The sequence below is a fragment of the Tetrao urogallus genome (assembly GCF_951394365.1).
Source record: "Tetrao urogallus genome assembly, chromosome: 1".
Classification (NCBI taxonomy): Eukaryota; Metazoa; Chordata; class Aves; order Galliformes; family Phasianidae; genus Tetrao; species Tetrao urogallus.
The window spans coordinates 109,882,324-109,906,666 of NC_136813.1; the positions used below are offsets into that span (position 1 = coordinate 109,882,324).

The window sequence follows — 24,343 nt, forward strand, 5'->3', positions numbered from 1 at the left end:
CATCAGTTCCTGCATTTGTTCCCGAGAACAAAACTATGCCATTCTGACCGAGTTGTCCTGTTCTCCCGAGGAGTTTTTATTTGCATGGCCTTATTTACATTGGTTTTTTCTCCTCTTCACCCTACTTTTACCCCGTTCCTGTCCCCACCAAACCAATTAAGGGAAAAAAGCATGTGCTCTCAAATACTAGCATTCCAAATCATCACAGACTCTTGCCTGTTCTTGAACTAGTTTGAAACTGCACTGAAAAGGATGCATTGTCTGTAATTTTTTTGTAAATGACGTATCACCTGTAAACTGAAAAAAAAAAAATAAATATTACCTTCAAGTATCATTCTCTGACATGAATAAGAGCAGGTTTTGATGGAAGTGTTCTCTGCACTTATTTGGGTCGCTCCGCATCTAGGAAGAATTAGTAATAACTGACTGCCTCTCATCTCTCACCTGAGCCTTGAAGAAAAGATGAGGAGACATGGAATGAAGGAACCTTATCTCTGATTGCTACCATCCCCTGCAGAGGTATGATCTGGAGGGCTGAAACTTGCAGGGAGATAGAGCTGGGAATTTGAGTAGCTGACACCCTCTTCACATGCGTGTGCAGTTAGATTCTGCTCAGGCTCCTCCAGGGAAAGGGAATTCATTTTTTTTATTGGCTGATGTGTGAGGGTTTGTTTTATGCCAGGTGTACATGTGAACTTGCCTTGAAATGCTTTTTTTCTTTTTTTTTTTTTCTTTTTTTTTTTTTTTTAAATAGGGGTTGAGGGCTACTGTTGAAACAATTATTGCTGCTATTTAAAGAAAAAACAGTGAAGTCATATAGGAAGTTAGTAATGAAGGTCGGGATAGACACTGTGTATGGTAAAACCTGTGGGAAGTTGGTTCTTCGCATAGTTGTTATGCATCTTAATTCTGATCACATATAATTCCTGCTGTTTGTGTTAAGATGCAGAGGTTAGTTTGCCAAAATGGAGATTAAAAGCTGTGCCTTGATTTAGTAGGATCTACTTTCACAGCCATTTCAGAGCTGTTACTGGCTAGTTTTATATGTTTAACAGAATATTAGTGCACATGCAAAAAATGGATACTTTAAAGTGCCTGTCTCCTGCTAACATAGAATTGAGTACTGGCTGCTTTAGCTACCTAGCTGAGAACCAGTTGTGTACATTTTGTTTGCAAAACCCTCTCAAGTTCACAGTCCATTGGTATCACTTCTGAGTGACTGAGTAAATTTTCCTGGAGATTCCCAATGCAGCCTCCTAGGACAAGGTACTTACAACTCGACCTGACAAATAGGGCTGAGCTCACATCACCTCTTCAGCTTTGTTCACCAAAGTGGGCCATGACACATTTTCACTTGTTCTGTCCATTTGAAATTCCAGGGGAGGATCATCCATGCCACAGATTTTGTTTTATTGCCTGTTTCAGACTGGATCTTACATCACCGCATTGAAGTGGTTAGCTGTTGAGAGACCTGCATTTCTTTTATCCTCCAAAGATGAGTGTTCCATTTTGCTGTATATTAGTATAGTGTAGGGGTGGTAGGAAAGATGTGGTAGTTCAGAAGGATATATAATAGCTGGTGTGGTTTAGAAGCCAGACCCCTGTGATGGCCTTTCAGTAGTGTTGATTGTTATGTATGTGACAGGCACCAATTTAATGCAGTAAATCTGACTCAATGTTAATTTTTCTATATTTATTTTTCAACAAATAAATTTTCACTTCACCTTACGCTCCATGGCGTGTTTCTTAAGAGTTCCATTACGGTGTGTAGACCAAAATGCTGAGAAAGCACAGGCACAGAAGGCTGCTGGAATAGATAATGCCACTGAATGGAACGATGGGACCTGCCTTTTAGGGGAAAGACTTCTTAGGGTTTAACTTAATGTAACCATTAATTCCCCTATAGGTGGCTGGGGCCTCTGAACAACGCAGCTGACTAACCCCAGAGAAGTCAAAGGAACATCAGAAAAAGAGGATAGCTGAGGGAGAAGGATGGCTGAAGAAGGAACAGGTAAGATGGTTTGGGCACAAGTAACTAGATAGAACAAGACAAAAGCTTTCAGCTGTCCTCTTCTGTAATCTGAAATCTCCTTTTGCCTGTCGATCATCCTTTGTGTTGGTGGTAAACTAAAAGCACAGAGGTAAAGCATGAATAGTCATATATGCTTCTTTTTGCTTCCCACTTCAGGAAAACATTTGCCATCAGCAAATACTTTGCTTTCTCATTAGAAATGGAACCACTAAGGTGCCCCCCTGAGAAAAAATCTCTTACAAAGTGCAAGACTGCCTTTAAGTTCTTTAAAGCCATCTTTAACCAGTTTGCTGGTCTCTTAAGCAAGAGCAGTGCAGTGGGGAACATATCCACGCAGCTGGAGGGAGCTGGCCTTTGGTAGCAGTAATGCTTGTAGATGTTTAGTGATACAGGTATCTGCATTCTGTGACACTGTGGACAGAAAGGCAACCAGTTTTCCAACCGTTTTGACTGACCCCTCAGCCTTTTCAATAGAACACAACAAGAAAGCGAAACTAAAACCAATTCAGACATTACACTCAGGAAGCAGTAATAGAGCAAGGGTGTGGTGACAAGTGAGCTGCTTTGACAGAACAGTAACATCACTTCAGCAATAAGCAGGAATTGTATTAAGAATTTAATACAGATATTCCAGCCAGGATCTGTTAACAGATTCTTGCATAGTAACGATTCTGTTTGACTGCTAATCACATTATCTTTAAGTAGTTCCAAGTGGAATTTGGCCTATTTTGCTTAGTGTGTTAAACTTTAAGCTTGCCTGGTTTGAAGTTGGGCATTTAAGAAACTCAGAATCATTTAGGTACTGATGTGGAAGTCATACCTGTAAAGCCCCTGATAATTCAGAGAAAAGTTCATAATACTAAAGCTGACTTCAGAGGATTTCCAGAGAGAACATAATTCCCACCTCTCTACATCCTAAAAAATACCTCAGAAACTTAAGAGCAAAACAAACAAAAGTATCTAAATGCAGTAACGACTAAAAAGGTTAACTGCTACTTAATTGATTTCACCTCCAGCTTCATCCTAGCTGTTTAATACTGTAAATTAAAGTTGTACTTCAGTCAATTTTAGAATTATACCAGTAAGTCATTTTGCCCCTAATCAATTATCACAGTAGCCTGTGGAGCAACCAGTAAGGGAATCCTGAAGATGGAAGCAGCAGCTACTGTGCTACTAGAACCTTTCCTGTTCACCCAGCTTCACTTTTTCATCTCTATGCTGTAGAGATCATGACGCTTCTGGCTTAAAATGGGAATTTGTTGACGGATTTCTGCAAGTTTCTTCAAATCTGAAGGAGAAAGAAAGAGCTATTAGAACAGTGGTCAAAAGGGACTTGCTGACGCAAGGCAGGAAGAGCGCTGCTTTCATGATGATTGAGTGTAGGGCACAGCAACTGGGCAACCAGGAAAGAAGCCTCAGCTTTGTTCTTTCCTAAGGTGGTAGCTTCCTCATAGGCAAAGAAGCAGTAATAGTCCAGTCCTGCTGCTGCTTGTTCTTTCCTCTAGTAAAGGTTGAGAAGGGATGGCAACACTGCTTCAGCTGGAACTGGGTGAATAAGGCCACAGACAAAAAAAAACAAAAAAACAAACCAACAACCTGTCTCTTTAGTCTTATGCAGGACAAAAACCTTTGCTTACCGATATCTGAGTAGATAACTGTTTCCTCAGCCCCAGCTTTGGCTATGACTTCACCCCTGCAACACGAAGCACATTTGTTCACAGCATTAACACAATCTCAAGGCATCAGATCAGCTGCTGCTGTTTGTATAAAAGGGAGTTCCTACCCTTGATGTCCACAGCTGTAGACACAGGGCTGTCCTAAAAACAGCATCATAATTCTTAACTGTGTGATAGAAATAGCTTCTATGCTTTACATGTGGCGCATTTTGAGTGTGGCATATACACATACTTAATATAAGCACATTTCCAAAGATCAAAAATAAGAGCACTTATGAGAACTAGTATGTGAACGTGGAATATACCTCAAGGGGAAGGAAGCAATTTCACCAGGAAGAACCATCGGCAGCAAAGATTGGTACTTTCTCCTTTTAGATCCCATCAGCTTCTAATAGGAGCATACATTTACACACTTATGTGCCCCATTAGGTGCTGTTGTATTCAACATAAACTTTGCAATTATCTAGAAGAGTAATATCAGTGGAATGATTTATTTGGAAGAAAAGTAACTATCAGAAAACTTTGTTTACCCAATTACCCATGTGCGAGGGGAAGAGTAATTGCTGCTTAAGTGAAGTGAGGTCTCATCTAGTTGAAGACATCCTTCTTGTTCTTTCTTAGGTCAAACTGATGCTCTTTGAGCAAATTAAATGCTTTTATATAAAGTTAAGATGGCTCTGTTCTACACAATTACCCCCATACACGGTACATAAAGCAAGTTGAAAAGGGCAGCAGCTTAATTCGTGCTTAATACTACTAAACTGGCTATTGTGCTTCCTACTGGAATGTGTGCTGTTAAACCAGTTTTAGTTTAAAGCTGGTTGGCTGAAAAACAAAAAGAAAAAGATGATTTTTTTTCTTTTTAAGAGTAATTGGAAATGTGGGACTGAAGTGAGACTCAAATAAAACATTTAATAATTTTGTTGGGTTTTTTTCCTGAACTCACCATGGATTTACTACGGTGCTGTGTCCCCAGGCAATGTAGGACGCTTTTTCATCTCTAGCAGGAGATACAGTAGCTACGTAGACTTGATTATCGACAGCTCTGTGTTCACAAAAAGACAGGGGGAAGGAGGGAAGAAAATGAGTAGCCTTTTCCCCTCCCCTCCTTTCCCTTATGCCACCAATTAACCAAGCAGAGGAGTCAGAATTCCTGCAGAAGGATGGGCTGTCCAGCCTCCTGTAGGCTTTTCAAAATCATAAAGGACACAAAGTTTAGAGGCAAAAGTGGAAGGAGTCTCTGCTGCCTGCCCCAGAGTTAGTGGACAGAAAGAATTACGTGTTAGTTTAGTATGCAGCACAACTGATGGAGGCAGACCAGGTGATTAATACTGCCTATTTGGGAGTCTCAGGATCTATTTCTGTCTGCATTTAAAGCAGTTCTGACATCATTGTTCCTGTCTGTTGGCCATTCTGTGTAGAAATTTCTTTGTGAACAGTGCTCACAAAGCCATGGGGAAAAGGTCTTTGTGAGGGCACAGCTGCAGTGGGAAGAACAGGAGTGAAGGATAAACAGTTTCTCCTTCTCTCCCTCCCAGCACAGTCATTTTGTCCCATGAAAGACCTGAAGAACTGTAAAGTTCTGACAGCATAGGGCTCCTGCAACAGAAACAGTTGTTTCACACCTAAACTCCCTGCTCAGTTACTTTGTTCTTACCGGCCCCTTTGTAGCAGTTCCCAATGAGCTGGTCCCGTTGTCATATTAAAAGCCCCTGGATATATCAGCAGCTGGCAACCTTTGTTAAAACAAAAGTAGAACCCAGCCATCATTAAGGAGAAGAAGGTTTAACCTATGGTGACTGCACATAGAAGCTCGAGGTCAGCTTTGTTGGTTGTTTTTTTTTGGTTTTTTTTTTTTTGTTTTTGTTTTTGTTTTTCCCCTGACTTTTGCCAGGAAACAAATAGACCCCATCCATGCATCACACAGATGATTACACCAACAAAGTGCTACGATACATTGCAATTGTGTGGGGCCACATACATCTCCATGTAGCAGAAAATGACTGTTACTTTACTCAAGGAGAGTAGATATTCATTTCAATAACAAAATCCTGTCCATAAGCTGCAGCTTGTGTTAATGGACAAGGAACACACAGGGAATTCTTGTTACGTTACACGCAACCCCCTTTAGTTCAGGCCTTAGGGCTAAGCATGACCCAGCCTTACCTTTCTGTCCGTAGATTTGAGCCAGCTCAGCAAATCTGATGTCATAGCAGATGCCCAGGCCCACTTTACAGTATGCTGTTCTCAAAACACCAGAAATAACAGCTGTATTACTGTCACATGCACAGAAAAGAGGTATTTGTCTCTGATTAGCTGCAAGCTTTTCAGTGGTAAAGAAAGCGCTCCTTGTGCTCCACGGACCAAAGCTACAGTGGCATACTTTCTTAGGGTGTGCACATTACCAGGAGGAGAAAGTCAGTGTGAGTCAAGACTCTTAGGAGATCTAAGTTAAGGGTCTGTGTTGATTTCTGAAGATGGGGTGGGGGTAGCAGGCTTGTTTGAATCTGATGTAGTTGATTCAAGGATGTTGGGATAGGATTTACAGTTGATTGCCTTCATTACAATACCATCCTCACATGAAACAATGTGCCAAAGGCTTGTCTTCTACTCACGAGTATCAAACATGGAGAAACTATCCCCTGGACTCAGTGTTTCAGACTCCTTGAACTGTATCTTCCCAGGAACATTAATGTCAAACAAATGAATCTGTAATTACAATATTATTAATAACAATTTATCCACCTGGTGTTGGAGCCTTTTCCTATGTGACACGTATGCTAGTCACTGTAATCTGGATTATTCTTTTAGCAAGATCCCAACTAAATATTGCTGAAGATTACAAGAGCTTCTAAGGATGATGTAAAGCAGTTTTCTTCTTTACAGAAACATACATATCTAAAGTTATTTGGGGAAAACAGCAACAAAAAAACAACTGAGCACACAAAACCTGTAACTTCAGTGTTCTGCTTATCAAATGTCATTTTTCTCAACACTGCTAATACTGGCCATGTGGATGAGAAACATAATAACGATTCTCTACCTTACCTTCCTGTGCTTTGCCAGTATAGCACCATCAGGACCAAAGACAGCACAAGTATTATACAGCTTTCCACCATCCTCTTCTGGAATGGATCCTTTAGAAAGTAGAGAACAAAGGTTTACCCACCCCATTGTATTCTATAGAGTTTTGATTCAGTTGCACCAGTAGACATTGCCCATTCACCCCTCAATAGAAGCAGTCACTAGGAATAAGCTACCTCCAACAAGATAGATGCTGCACTCCTTTGCAACTTCTGAGAGCTTCTGTGTCGATTCTCCAGGGATCTTCTCTGCATATTCCTTAAAGTTTTGGGTTCCATACGGAGAATTAAAGCATTCCTAGAATGATAAAAGAATTAAGTTCAAATCTCAAAACCCTGGAATTCTTTTGCTGATCATCACAGTGTGTTTTCTTCATTTTTAAAAGGCATGTAGCACTTTTAAAGATTACTTTTTTTTTTTTTTTTTTTTTTTTTTTTTTTTTTTTTTTTGCTATGGACAATCACTTAGACACCATTTCCCCACAGCTGAACTGTACTTTTGTCCTGGAGGAATCTCATTCATTTAAAATTTGTTGTCCCCCAGACTGAGGCATGTAATCTTTAGATGCTAATATTAACAGTGCTCTGTGTGGTACTTGAGAGGCCCACAGTAGTCACTTTCACTTGGCCTTATGTTTCCTAGCTCCAGGAGGATGCGAGACACACCTCCCTCTGCAACCTCTGTCTCCTTCTAAGGGAGTTACAGCTGAAGGCCACAGATGGGATATCTAATAGCAGAGGCGATAGAACTGAACCAGAATTAGATGGAAATTGTTTTGGCTGCATATATATGACACTGGGCCAGCAGAGCTGGCCAATCCATAGCACAATTTGCAGGTCCAAGGAGGGAAGCAAGTCTCTGCAGACTGTCAGATCTGCTCCCTGGGCTTTTGAAATCTGGACAGCACTTCAAGGAAATGAAAGCACTGCCAGCTGCCCCCACCTTCATCTTGCTGCTTTTGCAAGGCAGTGCGAGTGACACTGAAACCACAGACTCAGGAGAACAGGTGAAGATCTGTATGAGCTGCAGCAGCTCATGGGGCTGTGCTAGAACAGAACTGCAGATTGCACAAATCATCTCGTCCCCTGCTCTCCAGATTGGGAAGAATGTGGGGACAGACCTTTGAATGGCTTTCAATCACATTCCAGATTAAAATGGATTCTGCTGTTATTATTCCTTTATCCATAAGTATTACAAAGCATTTTTCTTCCACATTTTTCTAGGTTCATAAATCAAAAACACATGAAGACCAACACCACAAAAGAAATGGTCAATGAATTGTGAAAAGCTGTAGGCTATATGCTTGGTGCATATAGCTTCTTTATGTAGTGTGACTTCAAAAACAAGGTGGAGGTGAGAATATTTCACCTCTTGGTGTTAGTACAAAGTTTACCTTCCCAAACAGAAAGTGCTTTTGTTTGAGAGGTTTTACTCTATGAACAGAAATTACTATTTGTTTGTACACACGACAAAAGTAGCAAATAATAGATAACTAGGAGGCCCAGACAGAGCAATCAAAGGTCATTTTTGCAATAAAAGGGCTGTGTTAGCACAAAAAAGAAGGGGAGGTTGCTTAATGTTTTGCCCGTGAGAGCAGGAGAGAGAAACATTCTTTGTGTAAAGCATTGAGACCAAAAGTTCACCCAGAAAAGAACTTTGCCCTCCTAAGTCAGATGCTGCAGGGCACAGTACGTGTACCTCCAGGTATGCTGGGAAGATCACCTCACTGACACAGAGAAACAGATATGAAGTCCAAAAAGGAAATCAAAAGCGATCAAAAATGCTGTCATTGAGTTTCCACACAAGAATGCTTTTCCCTTCTGTAGCCTCCTACAGCATCCACACATAGAATCACAGAATGGCCTGGGTTGAAAAGGACCACAATGACCATCTAGCTTCAACCCCCCTGTTATGTGCAGGGTCGCCAACCAGCAGCCCAGGCTGCCCAGAGCCACATCCAGCCTGGCCTTGAATGCCTCCAGGGATGGGGCATCCACAGCCTCCTTGGGCAACCTGTTCAGTGCGTCACCACCTCTGTGTGAAAAACTTCCTCCTAATATCTAAGCTAAACCTCCCAGTTTATCCAAGCATATCCAGAGAGAAAAAGGAATAGACAATGCATAGTTAACAGTAAACAGAGGTTTGCCAAGAGTGTGAGATATAGGCATTTTGAATCACAATGCAAAATTGTGTTAAAAACACTTATTTAATTATGTAAATGATGATCTTTACTCACGGGCAGAGCCACAACTTTTGCTCCTTTGGCTGATGCTTCCCTTATCAGCCCACAGGCTCGCTGAAGGTTATCTGACTTAACAGCAGATACGTGAAGCTGAATCAGTGCCAGGCGGAAGTCTATTGGCAGAAAAGAAGAAATTACTCAGCAGAATTCCCCCAGGTAAAACTTCATAACTTTAATTCATGAATGAGTGTCTAACAGAATAAATCTGCCCGCATGTGGACATAGCACAAACCACTTCCAATGGCTCTGCAGTGGTTGCGTGACTCTGGAAATGGCCTCCTAGTGCAGGGAGGACCGCAACGATCATCTGGTTTCAACCCCCCTACTACGTGCAGGGTCACCAACCACCAGACCGGGCCGCCCAGAGCCACATCCAGCCTGGCCTTGAATGCGTCTAGCATTCCATTTCCAGCAGCAGGTGGTAGGGCAGGTTGTAGGACAGCACCCCCGGCCAGGTGTAGCCAACCGGGAACGAAGCGCTGCAGGCCCGCGGCAGCTCTGCGGTCATCTCCGTGACGGAGCCGGTGCCAGCCTTGCCGAGCCGCCCTTTACAGCAGCCATTAGTAGGTCACACCCGCAGCGCCCCGGCCCGCCCGAGCTGCGCCGCGTGGCCAGGAAGCGCCCTTCCAATCGACCCGCCGCGCCGGCGCCGCCACTCACTGGCCATGGCTCCGCGCGCCGCCTGCATCTCCGCGCTCCGCCCCGGCCGGGCGCATGCGCCCAGAGCGGCGCAAGGGCTGCTGGGAAATGTAGTCCCGGAGTCTGCCTACGGCTCAGGGCGGAGCAGCAGCGCACCAGTAGACAAGTGACCAAGCAGAAGGGCTCGGCTCAGCTCCGCTCCTCTCTCTCAGCAGGTGCAGCTCATTACAAGTAATCAGATCCTTCAAGATATCGCTATATAGTTCACCTGCACATGACATAATTCCTAATTCTCCCCTAATTATGTTTTCTATTTTATTTCTCCTGTTCGCACTCTCGTGGCTAAGAAATTTGCTGTATGTTCTCAATGTTTTGTCAGTGCAATATAAGCGTGTGATGCTGAGATGGGTGGAATTTACAGATACCTCCTCTGTGATCTGGTCATTTGTTATCTCGACCTTTTGGGAAAGCTGACCACGGTTCACCCAAAAGTATTTAATCCAATCAGTCAAAATTCCAGCATACTTACATTAACATGCTACTGCCAGCAGCTCCCCGTGATCCATAATCAACCACCTCTTCTGCAAACGACAGGCTGACTTCCACTCATAGCTCCCATTTACAGCATGCCTCTAAGAAAACCTGTTAACTGATTCAATGAATCCCACACTGTGCTGACAGAAATTATGTTCAAATTGTACTGGTTTATTTACATCCGTTGTTTATAAACAGTAACACAAACATCTTTACATGAAAAAAATCTCATTGCTGAAGTAGGCACGGAGTCAGAGACTCTTCAGGATATTTTCAGAAGGGAGGAGGAAGAAGAAAACGTAATACAACAGCTGCTGGGCAAAACTATAAATACACGAGAGTTGGCCCAGGTGCAATTTCATGCAAATATCTTTAACCGTTCAAGTTCTAATGGTGTTTACTCAGATAGTAAGGAAAAAAAAAAAAAGGAATTAGTTCCAGAATTAAGGTGCCCTAGCTTGATTCCTAGTAAAATAACTTAGAATAACTGGCTTTTATAAAGGTCAGTTTATTTTTTCTCCCGATGATGTACCAGTTCACAGGTTTTGACTCAACCAGAAAACTTCACACAGCAAAACTAACCCCTAACTTTTTAACTTCACAATTTTTGGTAATTTCCACAAAGCTGTCTACAAAGGTACTTTGCCTCAGCCATAAGGACATTCCTATACTGGGCTTCCTAGCAAGAGATCCATTCCTGTACCACGAAGAAGGCCAAAAATGCACTATTACACAGCTGCCTTCTGTCAAACATTCACTAGCTTACAGTTATTAAAGGAGTAGAAACAAATGTTGAACCAATGAAGGTGGCATTTATTGCAAGCATTTATTGCAAGTGCAAGCACGCAGCACAGGAAATCACTTTATTTGTACGCATTAATTTTCTAGCCACACCTTCAATCTTCAACACTCCTTTAGTCAACATAAACTCAATTCTGTGCTGAACTGAAGGCTTTTAAAAGCCTAACTTCTATTTTAGACATTTTACTTGACAGGAGCCAGATTGCTGGTTTTCCACTGCCATACGCATTTCAATGCGTGCACTCACCCTCACATGAGAAGCAATTTCAACCTATCAAATGTAAAATTTAGCATAATTAATGAAATCACAACCCTGTAGGAAAGGTTTATTACGCATGGTTCGTTTTGGTATTTAAAGATACCCTTATATTCCATTCCAATTATTTAATGTAAATTTAATTTCGTAGGACTGCTAAAATGTTAGTTTTCCAAATTATTGGCATTTCTTCCCCTTCATCTGCACTTGCCCATTTCTGACTGAAAGGAAGCACTATTCCTAAGATTTTATCTGCTCTGCTTACAAAGCTAAGTTTTTAATAGTTCAATTTATTACCCAGTAGGCAAAAATCAAATTTATAGACTGTAGGCTATGGAGATATTTTGCTTTCAAATATCAGTCATTTAAAGCCATCCTGTCTTCTACTGCTTCTCCACTTTGCTTCATTCTTGTAACATACTGTATACTGTATAATGTATACTGTATGAACCTAGCAGCACGCCCTCTTATAAATGTGCACATCACTCATATTAAAGGTGCATCGCAGTGAAACAAACTGACCTTTATAATACGTACTTCTACAAAATAAAAGAAATTAAAAATCTTGTTCAGAAATTGGTAATAATTTACCCTATCTTAAGCCTGCTATCCAGGCACTCCCGTCAGTAAACTGAAAAAACACAAAGTTAGTATTTGATTGGGAAACCATCAGCTCATGTCCACATACAGTATCTTTGTTACTTCTTCTTTATAAACTCTTTTCTACAACGTCTTTAGTTATTAACTCTCCAAGGCATCCAATACTTTCATGATCTGTTGTTTTATGGCTTTGGTTGCATCACCTGCATTTGGAATCAGATACCTTAAAAAAAAAAATAAAAGCCATCATTAATTCACTACAAAACTTTCAAGCATCAACTGAAATTCTTTCTTTCATTTTTCTTTCTTGCACAGATTAAGGGCAAAGCGAAGGGGAAGCTATTAAAATGAAGACCTACTGAGGAACTAACATTTATTTTTCACAAAACATTTTCTGCATGTGAAATTTGATCTGTTCAGTATTTCACAAACCATTCTAGAAAGAAAAAATTCTTTATTAATTAACAATGGCAAAGATTGATTGCTACAGGTACCAATGTCTGACGCATGTATGGCAGTCCTTGGTTTTCTTATTTTTTATTGCTATGGATATCTCCAGGTAATTTAAGTTGCCATCTTCTCTTTTGTATTTGCTCCAGTCAGTAAGCTGGTGAGGAAGTAATTCAACAAGCAGCACAGCTTTCTGCAATATGTTTAACTTACCTGTGTTGGACATAATACCAAACTCATTTTACCCTAAGCAGCCAGCAGGTACAGACAAACTTTCCTGGTGAAGCAGGAAAGTCATCTCCCACTTATTCTGAAAACAGAGCGCTTGCTGCACACCATTTGCAGCAAGGAAAAGGATGAGGAAATGACCAACTGATGTCAGCAGCTTTGTTAAAGCAGTGTCAAGAAACAGGGGGCTTTGCTGATGAAAGCAAACAAACCAACATCTCCCTGGCATCTTCTCCAGGATTAAATATTTCAGTGCTAATCATGGCAGTGTCTAATTTTCAGAACTTAGGTTTTCAGGAGTTCAGAGTTTGAGATCAGACCCTTATACAAGACACGGGAAAAACGGAATGTCTCAAAAAGCATAGCACAGAAGGAGGACCTCTCCTTTAAATCCCACCCTTCAGAAAGCTGTACTTCAGGGAGCAGATACATGAAATGAAGGACAACTAAGGCATTACAGCAAGAAAACTCTCATATTCATCTCACCCTCAGCAACAGTCACTGGGGATCCTGGAGTTCCCCCAGCTTGTTCTCCTTACTTTTTCACTCTACTGGCAGATATTCTTTCTAGCTCATATCTGAATATCTGCTCCCAAACAAAATCTATTACTTTTTAACTCAGTTTTGGGAATTACAGCACACATCTGATTTCCAGCTGACAGCATCCTGTGTATCATTGCTACTAATGCCAGTAGCTACTAAGAGGGCTTACCTTTCAACTGCCAAAATTTCTATGCCTGAAGTATTGCTATTTCCATATTTAAAGGTGATCAGTTCTGGGTGCTTCTTCTTGGATGTGATTTTGACTACAGAGTTGAGTGCCTGTCGAGACTGTATGTAAGCCAGCCCCTTCCGCGACGGAATCTCCCTCAAACAATACATATGGGTTGCCGTTACTAGGAGGTGACTTGAAAGGAAAGAAAGAAGGCAATCACATTTTTTGTTTCACTAAATATCAGCTACTTACAAAGCTAAATTTTACAAACAAGTCACACAGAGAACCAGGTAGAATGGTTTGCTAATCTAAGAAACGATTTGGTACTTCTGTCAATTAGGTATGTCTACAAAATACTTCCAATTTTCCCAGAGTAGTGCATCATAACCATTTTTAAAAACAAGCATGGCAGCCTCATAACATACATAATCAGATTGAGCAGTTTGCATCATCACCTCATCACAAACGTTATGAGTGCTATCAGTATCAAAAACCACCTGGAACAAGTCAGGTCACGCAGTGTGGGGAAAATGTCTCCAGCTTTCATCTTCCATCCTTCAGTCATACCCCAATGCCATCTCCTCATCTACAGAGTTGCAACTCTACATGTGAAGCATCAGACCTACGCCATGACTGACTGTCGCTATGCAAGCACTAATGTGGAACTCCTCACTTGCCCACTCAGTTCAAGACCCACTTTTGGCTTCTTCCCAGAAGCAATGCATGTGTGTGACCATGTGGTACCTGAGTGACAGATCACTCCACGTTTCATATGGCATATAATTTTATGCTTCCATTTGGTTTATGTTAACAAAAAATAAAAGACATTAACAGACCGTGATGAAAGAGAACGATCATCGTAATTTTCTGTTATCCACATTCAGTAGGATTTGTACTCTTTAGGGAAGCTAAAATGCAGTAAGCATAGAATTCCAGAATGGCTTGGGTTGGAAGAGACCTTAAAGCCCATCCAGTTCCAACCCCCTGCCTTGTGCAGGGCTGCCAACCACCAGCTCAGGCTGCCCAGGGTCTCATCCAACCTGGCCTTGAACACCTCCAGGAATGGGGCACCACAGCTTCTCTGGGCAGCTGTGCCAGGGCCTCACCACTCTCTGAGTAAGGAATTTCTGCCTAACATCTAACCTAAATCTCCCTAAAGCATCATTTTCTGCTCTTGCAGGTTAAACAAGGTCACTGAATCTTAGGGGCAAGATGAGCAAACAGTACAAGGCAGAGAGCTAGATAAGAAAAAACTGAATAACTGATACTCAGGTCTACCTGGTTTTGAAAGTAAGCCTACGTATACTAAGAACATTTTTCTTCCTTTCTTGTTTTACAAAGTAAACCCTCATACTATGTTTTGTACATAATTAACACTGAAAACACAAGAATGGAAATACAGTGGTAATATTTTGTTCTTATGTTGCTTCACATCTTCATTTTCTGATATAGTATCAAGAACAGTTTAACTGCTTGAGCATATTTTTAGAAGTGTATTGAGACAGACATGTTCATTAAGTTTAGGACTAATTCCACTACCTGGGAAACATATGTCCATTTTCTTTTACTTCATTACAGGGGAAGTTATACTTCACGTCAGGTTTATTTATCCATGTTTGGATGTTGACAACCTCTTTTCGATCATCATCAGACATTGAAGAGCTGTCAATTTCATCTATTTGAAGAAAAGATGGTGGTTTATAAGGAAAAAAGATTATTACATGTCAACAACTTTTCAATTCACTCGAAACAATAGGAACTATGCTATTTTAAACCAGGGTCCACCCAGCCCCTAAGCATCCATATACAATTCCTCTGAGGGAAAAAGCAGCATGCATATTTGATACTTCTCTATTAGTTCTCTCTCAGCAGACAGCTCTTTTCAGCTCCTGTGATTTCTTAAACTGCTTTTTTTTTGCTCTTTCAGTCAAGTGTGATAGATCTCTTCTACATGGGTTTGTTCAGACTCCCCATGAACTCATGTAAACTTTTTTCATCTATTAAACCAGTATCTTTCAGTAAGGAGTAATGAAAATATGGCATAATTCTAAGAAGGCCTCCTCTAATTTGTTTTCAGACTGTGTACTTTACTTGATGGCTCCTTGTTTCTTGCACGGAAAAAAAAAATCTGAAAAGATCTGTAGATCCCTTCCTAGATCTAGCTTATTTTATAGGCCACTTTTCTTTCCCTAAGCTGAGTATTTTACAGGACAAAAGTTCTAATATATTCAATTATGCCTGAATGTGAAAGCCATTTCACACTTGTCCTCACATTTGCTACCTCCCTCTGAACCTTCTCCTGTTCAAGCACATTATTTCTGATAGAGGATCAAGATGCACAATATTCAATGTGTAGGAGAACAATAGGTTTATACAGAGACAGAATGACCTCAGTTTTATTCTGTCCCTTTCCTATTAATTGCTTGCATTTGACCTATCATAAACCTATTGTTCTACCACTGGCTGGACAACAGCCAAATCAGCCTAACATTTTCTACAAGTTGTAAAGTACTGCTTTTATGTCTTAATATGATGATTACATTTAAACAGCACTTTTGGTGCTATATTAGAAGAATTAAATCAATCTACTTATCTGAAGCACTGAAGTGTATTAGAAGATGTACATAGAAGATACCCCCAGAATTAACTTCCAAGGACAACTTATTAAAGTGTCCCTTTTTAAAGTGCCAATTTTCTACACTTAGTTATATTATTTCTTTCAGAATTATAAACACACGCTTGAAAAGGTTCTCATGGAAAAATAACTGTGAAGTTGGAAGGAATGAGACAAAACCCACCCTCATTCCATAGAATCACATAAAGGCCGAGGTCAGGACAAACATCTGCTTGGAGGTCATCTGGTCCAACCCCTAGGCTCAAGCAGGGCCTCTTTGAGCAAGTTGCAATTTTAGCTGATTGTAGTTATTTAACTATTAAAACAACCCAACCAAACAAAAATGCCTAAACCACATCAAAACTTCACAAAAAAGAGATTAGTTTCACTTTTTGCACTCTTCTGTACTAAAAATAACACATTTCTCTGCATGTGTTGACTTGGCTTATTCAGATCATTGCAGTGATTCTTCTTACTCGAGTCTAATAGTGCTTTTAAGAGCAAATTGAGTAGAAATTAGCTAAAAGACATTACAGTAGGTATGTCCCAGGCAATTAATCTTCTAGGACCTGGTTTTCTGAAACCATATAGGCTCTGAGCATCCATAATATTTTGTGATAAAGAATGGCACAAACTTAAACTTAGCTATATGGGATTTGGAGAAGTATCTTGTTATTGTTAAAGCTTGCTTCATTTTGCTCCTTCCCAATTCTTATAGAAGAAAACAAGTGATCATTTAAACAACTCCAGGTATTATAAATCTCTTTTCTTTATCTTCCTAAATTATTTCATTTTCAAGTCAACAATTCCTAGTCTAGATATTTGTTTGGGCACAGAATGGCTACTTGTGATGTGTGTTCCACTTTTGCCTATAATTTTTCAAGTGGATAAAAAAATAAAATCAGCATTAACAACCATGATCAATGATAATACTTGGAAAAATGTCATACTGTAAGACAAAGATGTACAATATGCACCTTCTGACTTATGGACACTTAATGTCTAAGCATGTTTATGTAAGCAAGAGGAAAATTGTCTGCTTTACCAGTGTCATATTCTTCTTCATCTCCGATGCTGAATACTGGTTTCACACCACGGTAAGGTTTTCCTACTCTGTCACTGCTGCTGACATGTCTGCTGGCAATGAAAAGGGAGGAAGGGACATTGGATGGATGGGAAGAAGACAACTTCAAACTGATGGTATGAATCCTATCAAAACATACTAGCAAAATGTAAACACAACGTGCAATTGAAAAAGAGAAGTTTCCATAAAGCCTACAAGGAAGGTCGACCCATCAAGCATTCTGGTTAGTGAAAGCCTGTATTTCATAGTTATTTGGCAAGGCTCAGTACTGTAACAAAGTAAAATAAATGCTTAGAAAGAACTTTTGATCACCTTCTCAAGTGACAAAATACATTAAGAGACTGGAAAACTGAAGACATGCTATGAATTTTCAAGCATGGAACTCCTGAGTTCAATCTGAAGTGTTTCTGAACATCAAGGATAGGTTTATGAAAGAAAGTGCCAAATTGGGATGGAGGAACAGATGAAGACTATTAATTAGCAAGACTAGAAGTTCATTTTTCTAGTAAATAGTCACTCTTCAGAAAGATGAAATAGCTTAACCATTTCAAAGGGGGAATATTGTAAAGCATTCACTGTAGTGTGAACTCTGAGTTCCTGTCAGGATTGCTTCCTCAATGAGTCCAGTCCTATAATCTTTAGTCAAGCAATGCCTACTGCTAACCTCAGCATCACTGGGATTTCTGCACAGATACTGACTTCAAAATCACATTTAAATCTGCTTCTACAGATGATGTTAAATCACACAAGCAAACAGAACTGAGTTTTAATGTTTAAGGTGTCTGCAGTTACCAACTGAGACAGCTTAAAGCTCCAGCTCAAAGTAATGTGAAGACAGTCACAGCTGCCGTGTTAAAGGTTCTGGAGATTAACTGCAGAGAAATACTTGAAACTAATAGGAGAAAACCTAAGGTGTTCAGAAAGCCTCCAAATGTGCAACTGCCGAAGAACAAACAAAAACAATACCAAAACAACAATGCCCAAAAATTCATGATTTTTGCCTTTATAACAGGCAACGCGTAACAGTTCAAAACAAAAACCATCACCCCAAAACACATCTGTCCATTTCTCCCTTTGTAATTTCTATAACTTTTTCTCCACAATATCTACATTTCCTATCAACTATAACACCTGGTTCCTGTTCTGAGTATGTTCACACACTTGTTTACACGCTACTGTAGAACCAAGTCATGAAGGCCACCTCTCCAGTAATACAGAAACAAATGCTAATGCATTTGACGCTCTGTATTTATATATATTTGAAAGCAAATTTGAAAGTTTAAAAAAGCAATCTGTGTTTTCTGTGACTAAAACTTATCAGTGTAGACAAAACAAGGAAATGTTTAATAGGAAAAAATGCATTCTACAAAAAACAACAACAACAACAACAAAAAATAAACATACAGAAACATGCTAATTAGTGCTTAAGACAATAAGCATCAATGACACTGACAATTCAAGAGGGCAGTGTTTCTTTACGTACATTTTTGTAAACATGGACTTGTTTTAGGAATACATAACCAATTGAGTGAGAAGAAACACATTTAAGTCATGTTGACTTGGATTACACAGGGAAGATTTAAGAGAAGGTCTTATTGGTAAAGAGCAACGTTAGTCAAGATGAGAAATGAAAGAGCATTTTAAAGCATCCTAAAAACTGATCAACAAAACGAGTGTAAAAATTTCCACAATATTTAGGATTTCTAAAATTAACAGAATATGTAAAGTGCTACTGGGACAGCTGCACTTCTTTAATTATTTTTGTAAAAGGATACTGGTTAGCATTATTATTGGTTTTGCCCACAGGCAAACATTATTTTCAAGTACGTGCAATCTACTTGGAAAGCAGTGGACCAAAATTGTTGAGAATTCAAAAAGCATTTTAATTCTCCATTAATCCCTTTGGCACCAATCTTAGTACTTTTCAGTCCATGAGGGCAAAAAGCTGTAACACAATGTTCCTAAAGCATAAGCAAAGTTCCTAAGTGATTATGCACGAGTTGTGGAAGCGTGTACAGCTGTGGAAATCCTCCATTTACCACAAAGCCACGTTTGTGGTTTGTGAAATAACGATGAGGTAATATATCTGGCAAATGTGAGGGCACTCCACTTCTGTGTGAGATGCAGTAGTTACGTGAATAAGATGAGGGAAAGTTTAAGGCACGTTTACTTATTACCTCAGCATTTTCCCTTTCCCAGTAATGAGTACTTCTGGTTCTATCAGTGTATTCTGTCAGTGCATGCTGAGGTGTAAGAAGCACATAAATTCCAAATTGACAGACAGAATTTCAGAATGGGCTCCTTACAGAGTAAGTCTATCTCCTGAAGTTCTGATACTTTATGAATAATTTGAAGCAAATCGTTTCTGTAGCTGCAGTCTCTCTGAGGCCACAACTCCTTCAGTAACATCAGTACCTGTTCCTGGTGTCTCACTAGTACATGTCATTTATAAAATATAATAACTAGAAATAAACAGAAAAAAAATTGTTCTGCAGAAAGCCACCATGAGGAAGAAAACGGGAGTAACAGAGCAGAACCCAAGAGAAGAAAGCACTTCCAATGCACTCTTTTCTTCCTCTAGTCCCCAGAGTAGTACTTGTAAAAAGCTTTGATAGATTTAAACCCACTGAATTAACATGAAAACATCTGAGCAATTTTGTCAGTGTAACCAATGCTTACAAATATTGCAATGCCATGCTAAATACGACAAGGGTGGTTTTAGTCAGACTGCTGAATTCTCAAGCTTACCGCTCCAGGCTTGCTCTGTCTGGCCACGGAATATTGAAAGGTATTCTATAGCAAATTGGGGCAGAGGACAGAACAAAAGAATTACCAAAAAAAAAAAAAAAAAAAAAAAAAAGTTCAAGGGAAAAACCTGGAGAAGCAATGGAAATGCTCTATACTGGCAATGTATCTCTCTCAAGAGACTGTTTATAAAGAAATTAAGCAATTCCTCGTGACAGCTAGCCATGAGGTAAAGAAATCTGTAAAAATGTTATTAACAACATATTCCTTAATGCTAACTGTGGCTTTTATATAAATGTGTGTCCTACTGGAATTCTTCACAAGACAAAAGACAAAATTCTTCACAAGACAAATGTGATTTAAGAAGTTTTTGCTTCCTGTTGTGAACAGTTAAAAAAATATAATTCTAACGCACCAGCAACAATCTGTACATTTAATTAAATGCACAACTACCAAAAAACTGCTGTTGGCTTGACCTATGCCTTAATTCCTGCTATCAAGCAAACACTACCTCTGTGAGATTCTGGAATACTCATGTCTTTGCCATATACAACTCCAAGGGCTGAATTTGAAAGAATTCTGAAACAGACTATTCAATTAAAACTTCAGATGAGAGCTGCTATTTTTTAATCTATTTAAGGTAAGTATTTAGAAAGAAGACTTCATACTTTGAAAGTGTCTTTTAACATGCTTGCCTGTTCTCATTCCCATTTCTACTTGCAGATGAACAAATGAACAAGAGTTGATTTGTGGTTTAAAAATTACATTTACACCAGCACTTGAAAATTGCTATCTTCAAAAATTTTCATCCTCAACTTGATTGGATGGGGTAGTAAGAAATTACAACCAACCAACCCCCAAAAAACCCAACACAACAGAAATACGTCCAGAATCTTTCTTTCATTACCCATTCCATTAGAGTTAGTATTTCACCAAAATAGTGAAATCGTTCTCAACTTTTTGTCTGAAGATAGAAAATGTATGACAGTAATTCAAACTAATCACATAGTGACAAATTTTAGATAAACATGCAAAAGAAAAGGTTACTCACAGTGGCCTTGCAATTTCTAAGGCAGCACAACAAGCTCTATCAGTGGTAAAACTGTGAGGGGGCAGGCAGTGTGAAATCTAAAGGCTGAAACTATAAGGTAACTTTTGTCTTCACATTTACAAAATGGCCACCTGAAGTAGGTGGCATTCCTCACTGTTAATCGTAGTGAGATATAAATGACCCACCTGTCCACTGGAGTGGATGTATTTTCAATGAAACTAATAACTTTTTCTTTCACGTTCACAGATTTAGTCTTCAAAGCAACTGTCATTTTATTCACCAAGGACTTGACTCCCTTTCCATCACTTGAACCATTAGGAGAATCACCCTGTAAAAGTAACTCTTCTCAGGATTAATCGTTTAAAAAAAATCGGGCAATTTAATTAGGGGTCCTGTTTTCTTTAAGAGACAAAACAGACTGCAAGATATTTAACTCAACAGAACATCAACAACAGCATTACACGTTCTTTTGAATTCTATCAAATGACAACAGCAACGTGGGTCTGAACTAAAAACCTGAAAAAGCAAGCTAACAAACCCTATTAATCAGCATTATATATGAAAAATAGAAAAGGAATTCCATTTGTGCCAAATTGCATCGAAATCAAAAGCCAAGTTCTAGGTCTAACACATTAGCTGTAGAGAAAAGACAACTGTGAGCTTTCCTATGAAACTGTAAGCCAGCTTTGGAGTATGTTATTCCCAGAGTGAAAAGAAGCCAAGAAGAGCACTGCCCATTGCTTATACTCTGTTGGAGAATGACTACTTATACTCTGTTGAACTCCTAGAGAGTTCCTCTCTATAAGTAGGCTCCTCCTTTCCAGAGGACAAGAATCTTTAGGTCACCTCCAACTAGAGCTGAATAAAGTCTGAAATTAAACATACATCTGAGAACAATTGTGACATGCAGTAATGCACTTCACACGTAAAAAGGAGGAGCCTGAAGAAAAAGTTCAGTACATTCAATGGCTCTGAAACCACTGAATCACTTGAGCTTAATATTCACTTACATCGACAGAGGAGTTTATGCTACTTCTGGAGCCTGAGGTGCTAGCAATCCAGTGACCATATCCATTTTCTGGTCCTTCCACGTTGATATCTGCTAAGTGCTGCTGAAGGGCTGTTAAAAGGCCGTTAAAATGTTCAGAATTACAGTGGCATTAATCTGTAGATAAAAATACTGTATAACCAAGACTAATCTGAAACAATTTTTTGCTCCATCTGCATGAGTAAAGTTAAAGATAAATACAGATACTGCTATAATATAACTATTTTTTGTTTGTTTGTTTGTTTTTTGAGTAATAAAAGGCATCAGCACAGTTACTATTTAAAAACAAAGAAGTCAAATACAGCAGTAGCAAAAAATAAGTCACTGCTTTGATCCTACAGGTAGCTGCACATATTGACTAGCAATATCTCTGTACGTGTATGGTATAGACATCCCACTGCTGTAGAGCCTTACTGATTGATTCCAGCAACCAACTGTGAAATGATGAACTAACAGTTAAAGAAAACACAATAATTATTAAGCAGCATCTTCACACGGATCTGCAGTGTGCAGAGACTAAACACAGGGAATGAACACTTGGATGAGAAAATTTCCCCTACTTTCTACCCTAATTTTGCACCAATCAGAAATGCAGGTACACTGTAACAGTTATCCATACATGTTTAAATGCAGACCTGAGCAAATAATAAATCTGGCAAATGAAACAAATTTGCCATTCATTTAAGTGATTTCTAGCTGAAGGCTAATAAAAATATCAACAACATTAAGATACCCTGTTTTCTTAAGATAATATTAATACAAAAGTTGTTATTAATAAGCTTACCCATAAATCCTCCTTTGGCTATGCTTACATACTCCTTATTTTTCTGCAACAGAAAATATATTTTTGGCTGAAGAAAACATCCTTGGATAGAGTTTTGCAAGCATGGCAATCAAATGCAGGTTTGTTTAAAAAAAAATCACCACAAAATCTAAATAATGTTAAAACAGTTCATATTTGAAGGGGAAAAAATTCTGTCATTTAGTATCAATCATACAAACAGATAAACTTTATTTCAACTATTAAAATCAGCAGTAATTTAGTTGTACCTGTAAGAAGTGTGCCAGCACCATGTTCATATACATATCTTCTTCTTCCCTGCCACTTCCCATGAAGCAGAGATGTTCCCCACCAGCTATAGAGCCAGACTCAATAGACTGTTTTTGTGCTTCTAATAGGGATTTCACAGACTGTGCAAACTCTGATGGGTTTTGAAGCATCTGTGGAATGCACAAGAAAGTCTGTTTGACACTAACATACTGCAACACAACTTGTGAAAAGATACAGACTTTGAAAATGGTTGTAATTTGTTGAGCACAAACAATGCAGCATCAGCACTTTACTGGACAGACAGACAGACGTACACACATCAGACAGCTCAACCCAGACCTCCTTCCTCCTAAAGAACATGGAGAATGGTCCTTTTTTTTCCCCTCACTGCACTCCCCAGGAAAGAAATACAACTTCAGTACCTCAGCTTATTTTAATAGCAGACACTAAATAATGATGGAAAAAAAGTCTTTGCAACTTTTATGTTGCAGTAAGCTGGCAATATGTCAGAGAAACTGATTTCTGTTACTTCTATATGATCAAGTACAGCACTTTCTAACTTTGCCATTTTGGAAGCCTTTAAAATACTTAGAATTTACAGGTGCCAGTAAGATTCTCCTCTTGTCTCTTTGCAGAGCTTTTTTTCATTGCCCTATCAAGATTTAGGGAAAGAAGCTGATCAGAAATACAAGGAGATACCTGGATTTCTTAGTACTTTCAAAAAGTTAAGGCTGTGGTCTCCCGAAGGCCTATTATGCACGCAAATGCAATGCACTGCTACACAAAAGAGATGGAGAAACGTGGACATTCTAGATACATCTGAAATTTCTGCCTGCTATTATGAGGAAGGCAATTAATCAAATTAATGAGGAAATGTTGATTTGTAACTGGATTTACAGGGGAAAACATCATCCTTACCTAGCTTTTACACTGGATTAAAAGAAGAATTACAAAGCACGTGGGGTAGCCATCAGTACATTTGCCTGAATTTTAACTAGGGTTTCCTAGAACCAAGTGCTGGTGCTTTATAACTTAGAGCATGCAGTAAAATTTAGCACCTATCTAAAACTGCCTGTGTTTTTATCCACAGTCTTTCCCTAAAGCAAACTGTATTTTCTTTGCATATAGAATCATGAAATTGCTCAGGTTGGAAAAGACCTTAGAGATCATCAAGTCCAACCACAACCTAACCATACTACCCTAACTCTAACAACCCTCTGCTAAATCATGTCCCTGAGCACCACATCCAAATACAATATATATAAATACACAAAAGGCACTGAATTTCCATGAATGGTTTTTTGTCTCAAAGATTATTCTCTGTAATTTTTTCCTCACACTGTATTTCTAAGAATACAGGTGAGCCTGGCAACCTTCATGGCAACCTTCATGCAGCATGATTTGCAATAGATCTTATCTACGTCAACTGACACACAGTTCTACAGAGTAACTTAAATATGCAATAACCAATAATGTCCAATTTAAAAATTACT

General features: G+C 39.3%; 2 protein-coding genes across 5 annotated transcripts in view; both read right to left on the bottom strand.

Annotated features, from left to right (window-relative positions):
• Positions 1-3,231: 3,231 nt before the first annotated feature.
• Positions 3,232-9,722, bottom strand: NIT2 (nitrilase family member 2; the record flags this gene model as incomplete). The annotated part of the gene is made up of 10 exons (XM_079544663.1): positions 3,232-3,320; positions 3,670-3,725; positions 4,655-4,753; positions 5,366-5,444; positions 5,875-5,949; positions 6,324-6,417; positions 6,757-6,845; positions 6,969-7,089; positions 9,029-9,147; positions 9,695-9,722. 10 exons carry the CDS (start codon positions 9,720-9,722, stop codon positions 3,232-3,234), a joined length of 849 nt encoding a protein of 282 aa, XP_079400789.1.
• A 2,283-nt stretch (positions 9,723-12,005) lies between these two features.
• Positions 12,006-24,343, bottom strand: part of TBC1D23 (TBC1 domain family member 23) — a gene marked incomplete at both ends in the record, with an annotated part of 28,679 nt that continues 16,341 nt past the window's right edge. The window contains 9 exons of one of the 4 annotated variants that reach the window (XM_079546652.1): positions 12,006-12,087; positions 13,255-13,449; positions 14,797-14,932; positions 16,917-17,005; positions 19,704-19,748; positions 20,937-21,079; positions 21,762-21,871; positions 22,584-22,626; positions 22,850-23,020. In XM_079546652.1, coding sequence (XP_079402778.1) covers positions 12,006-12,087; positions 13,255-13,449; positions 14,797-14,932; positions 16,917-17,005; positions 19,704-19,748; positions 20,937-21,079; positions 21,762-21,871; positions 22,584-22,626; positions 22,850-23,020 — 1,014 coding nt within the window. Of the gene's footprint in view, positions 12,088-13,254; positions 13,450-14,796; positions 14,933-16,916; positions 17,009-19,703; positions 19,749-20,936; positions 21,080-21,761; positions 21,872-22,583; positions 22,627-22,849; positions 23,021-24,343 lie in introns of all 4 variants that reach the window. The other 3 variants (XM_079546651.1, XM_079546654.1, XM_079546653.1) reach the window with 3 other exon arrangements.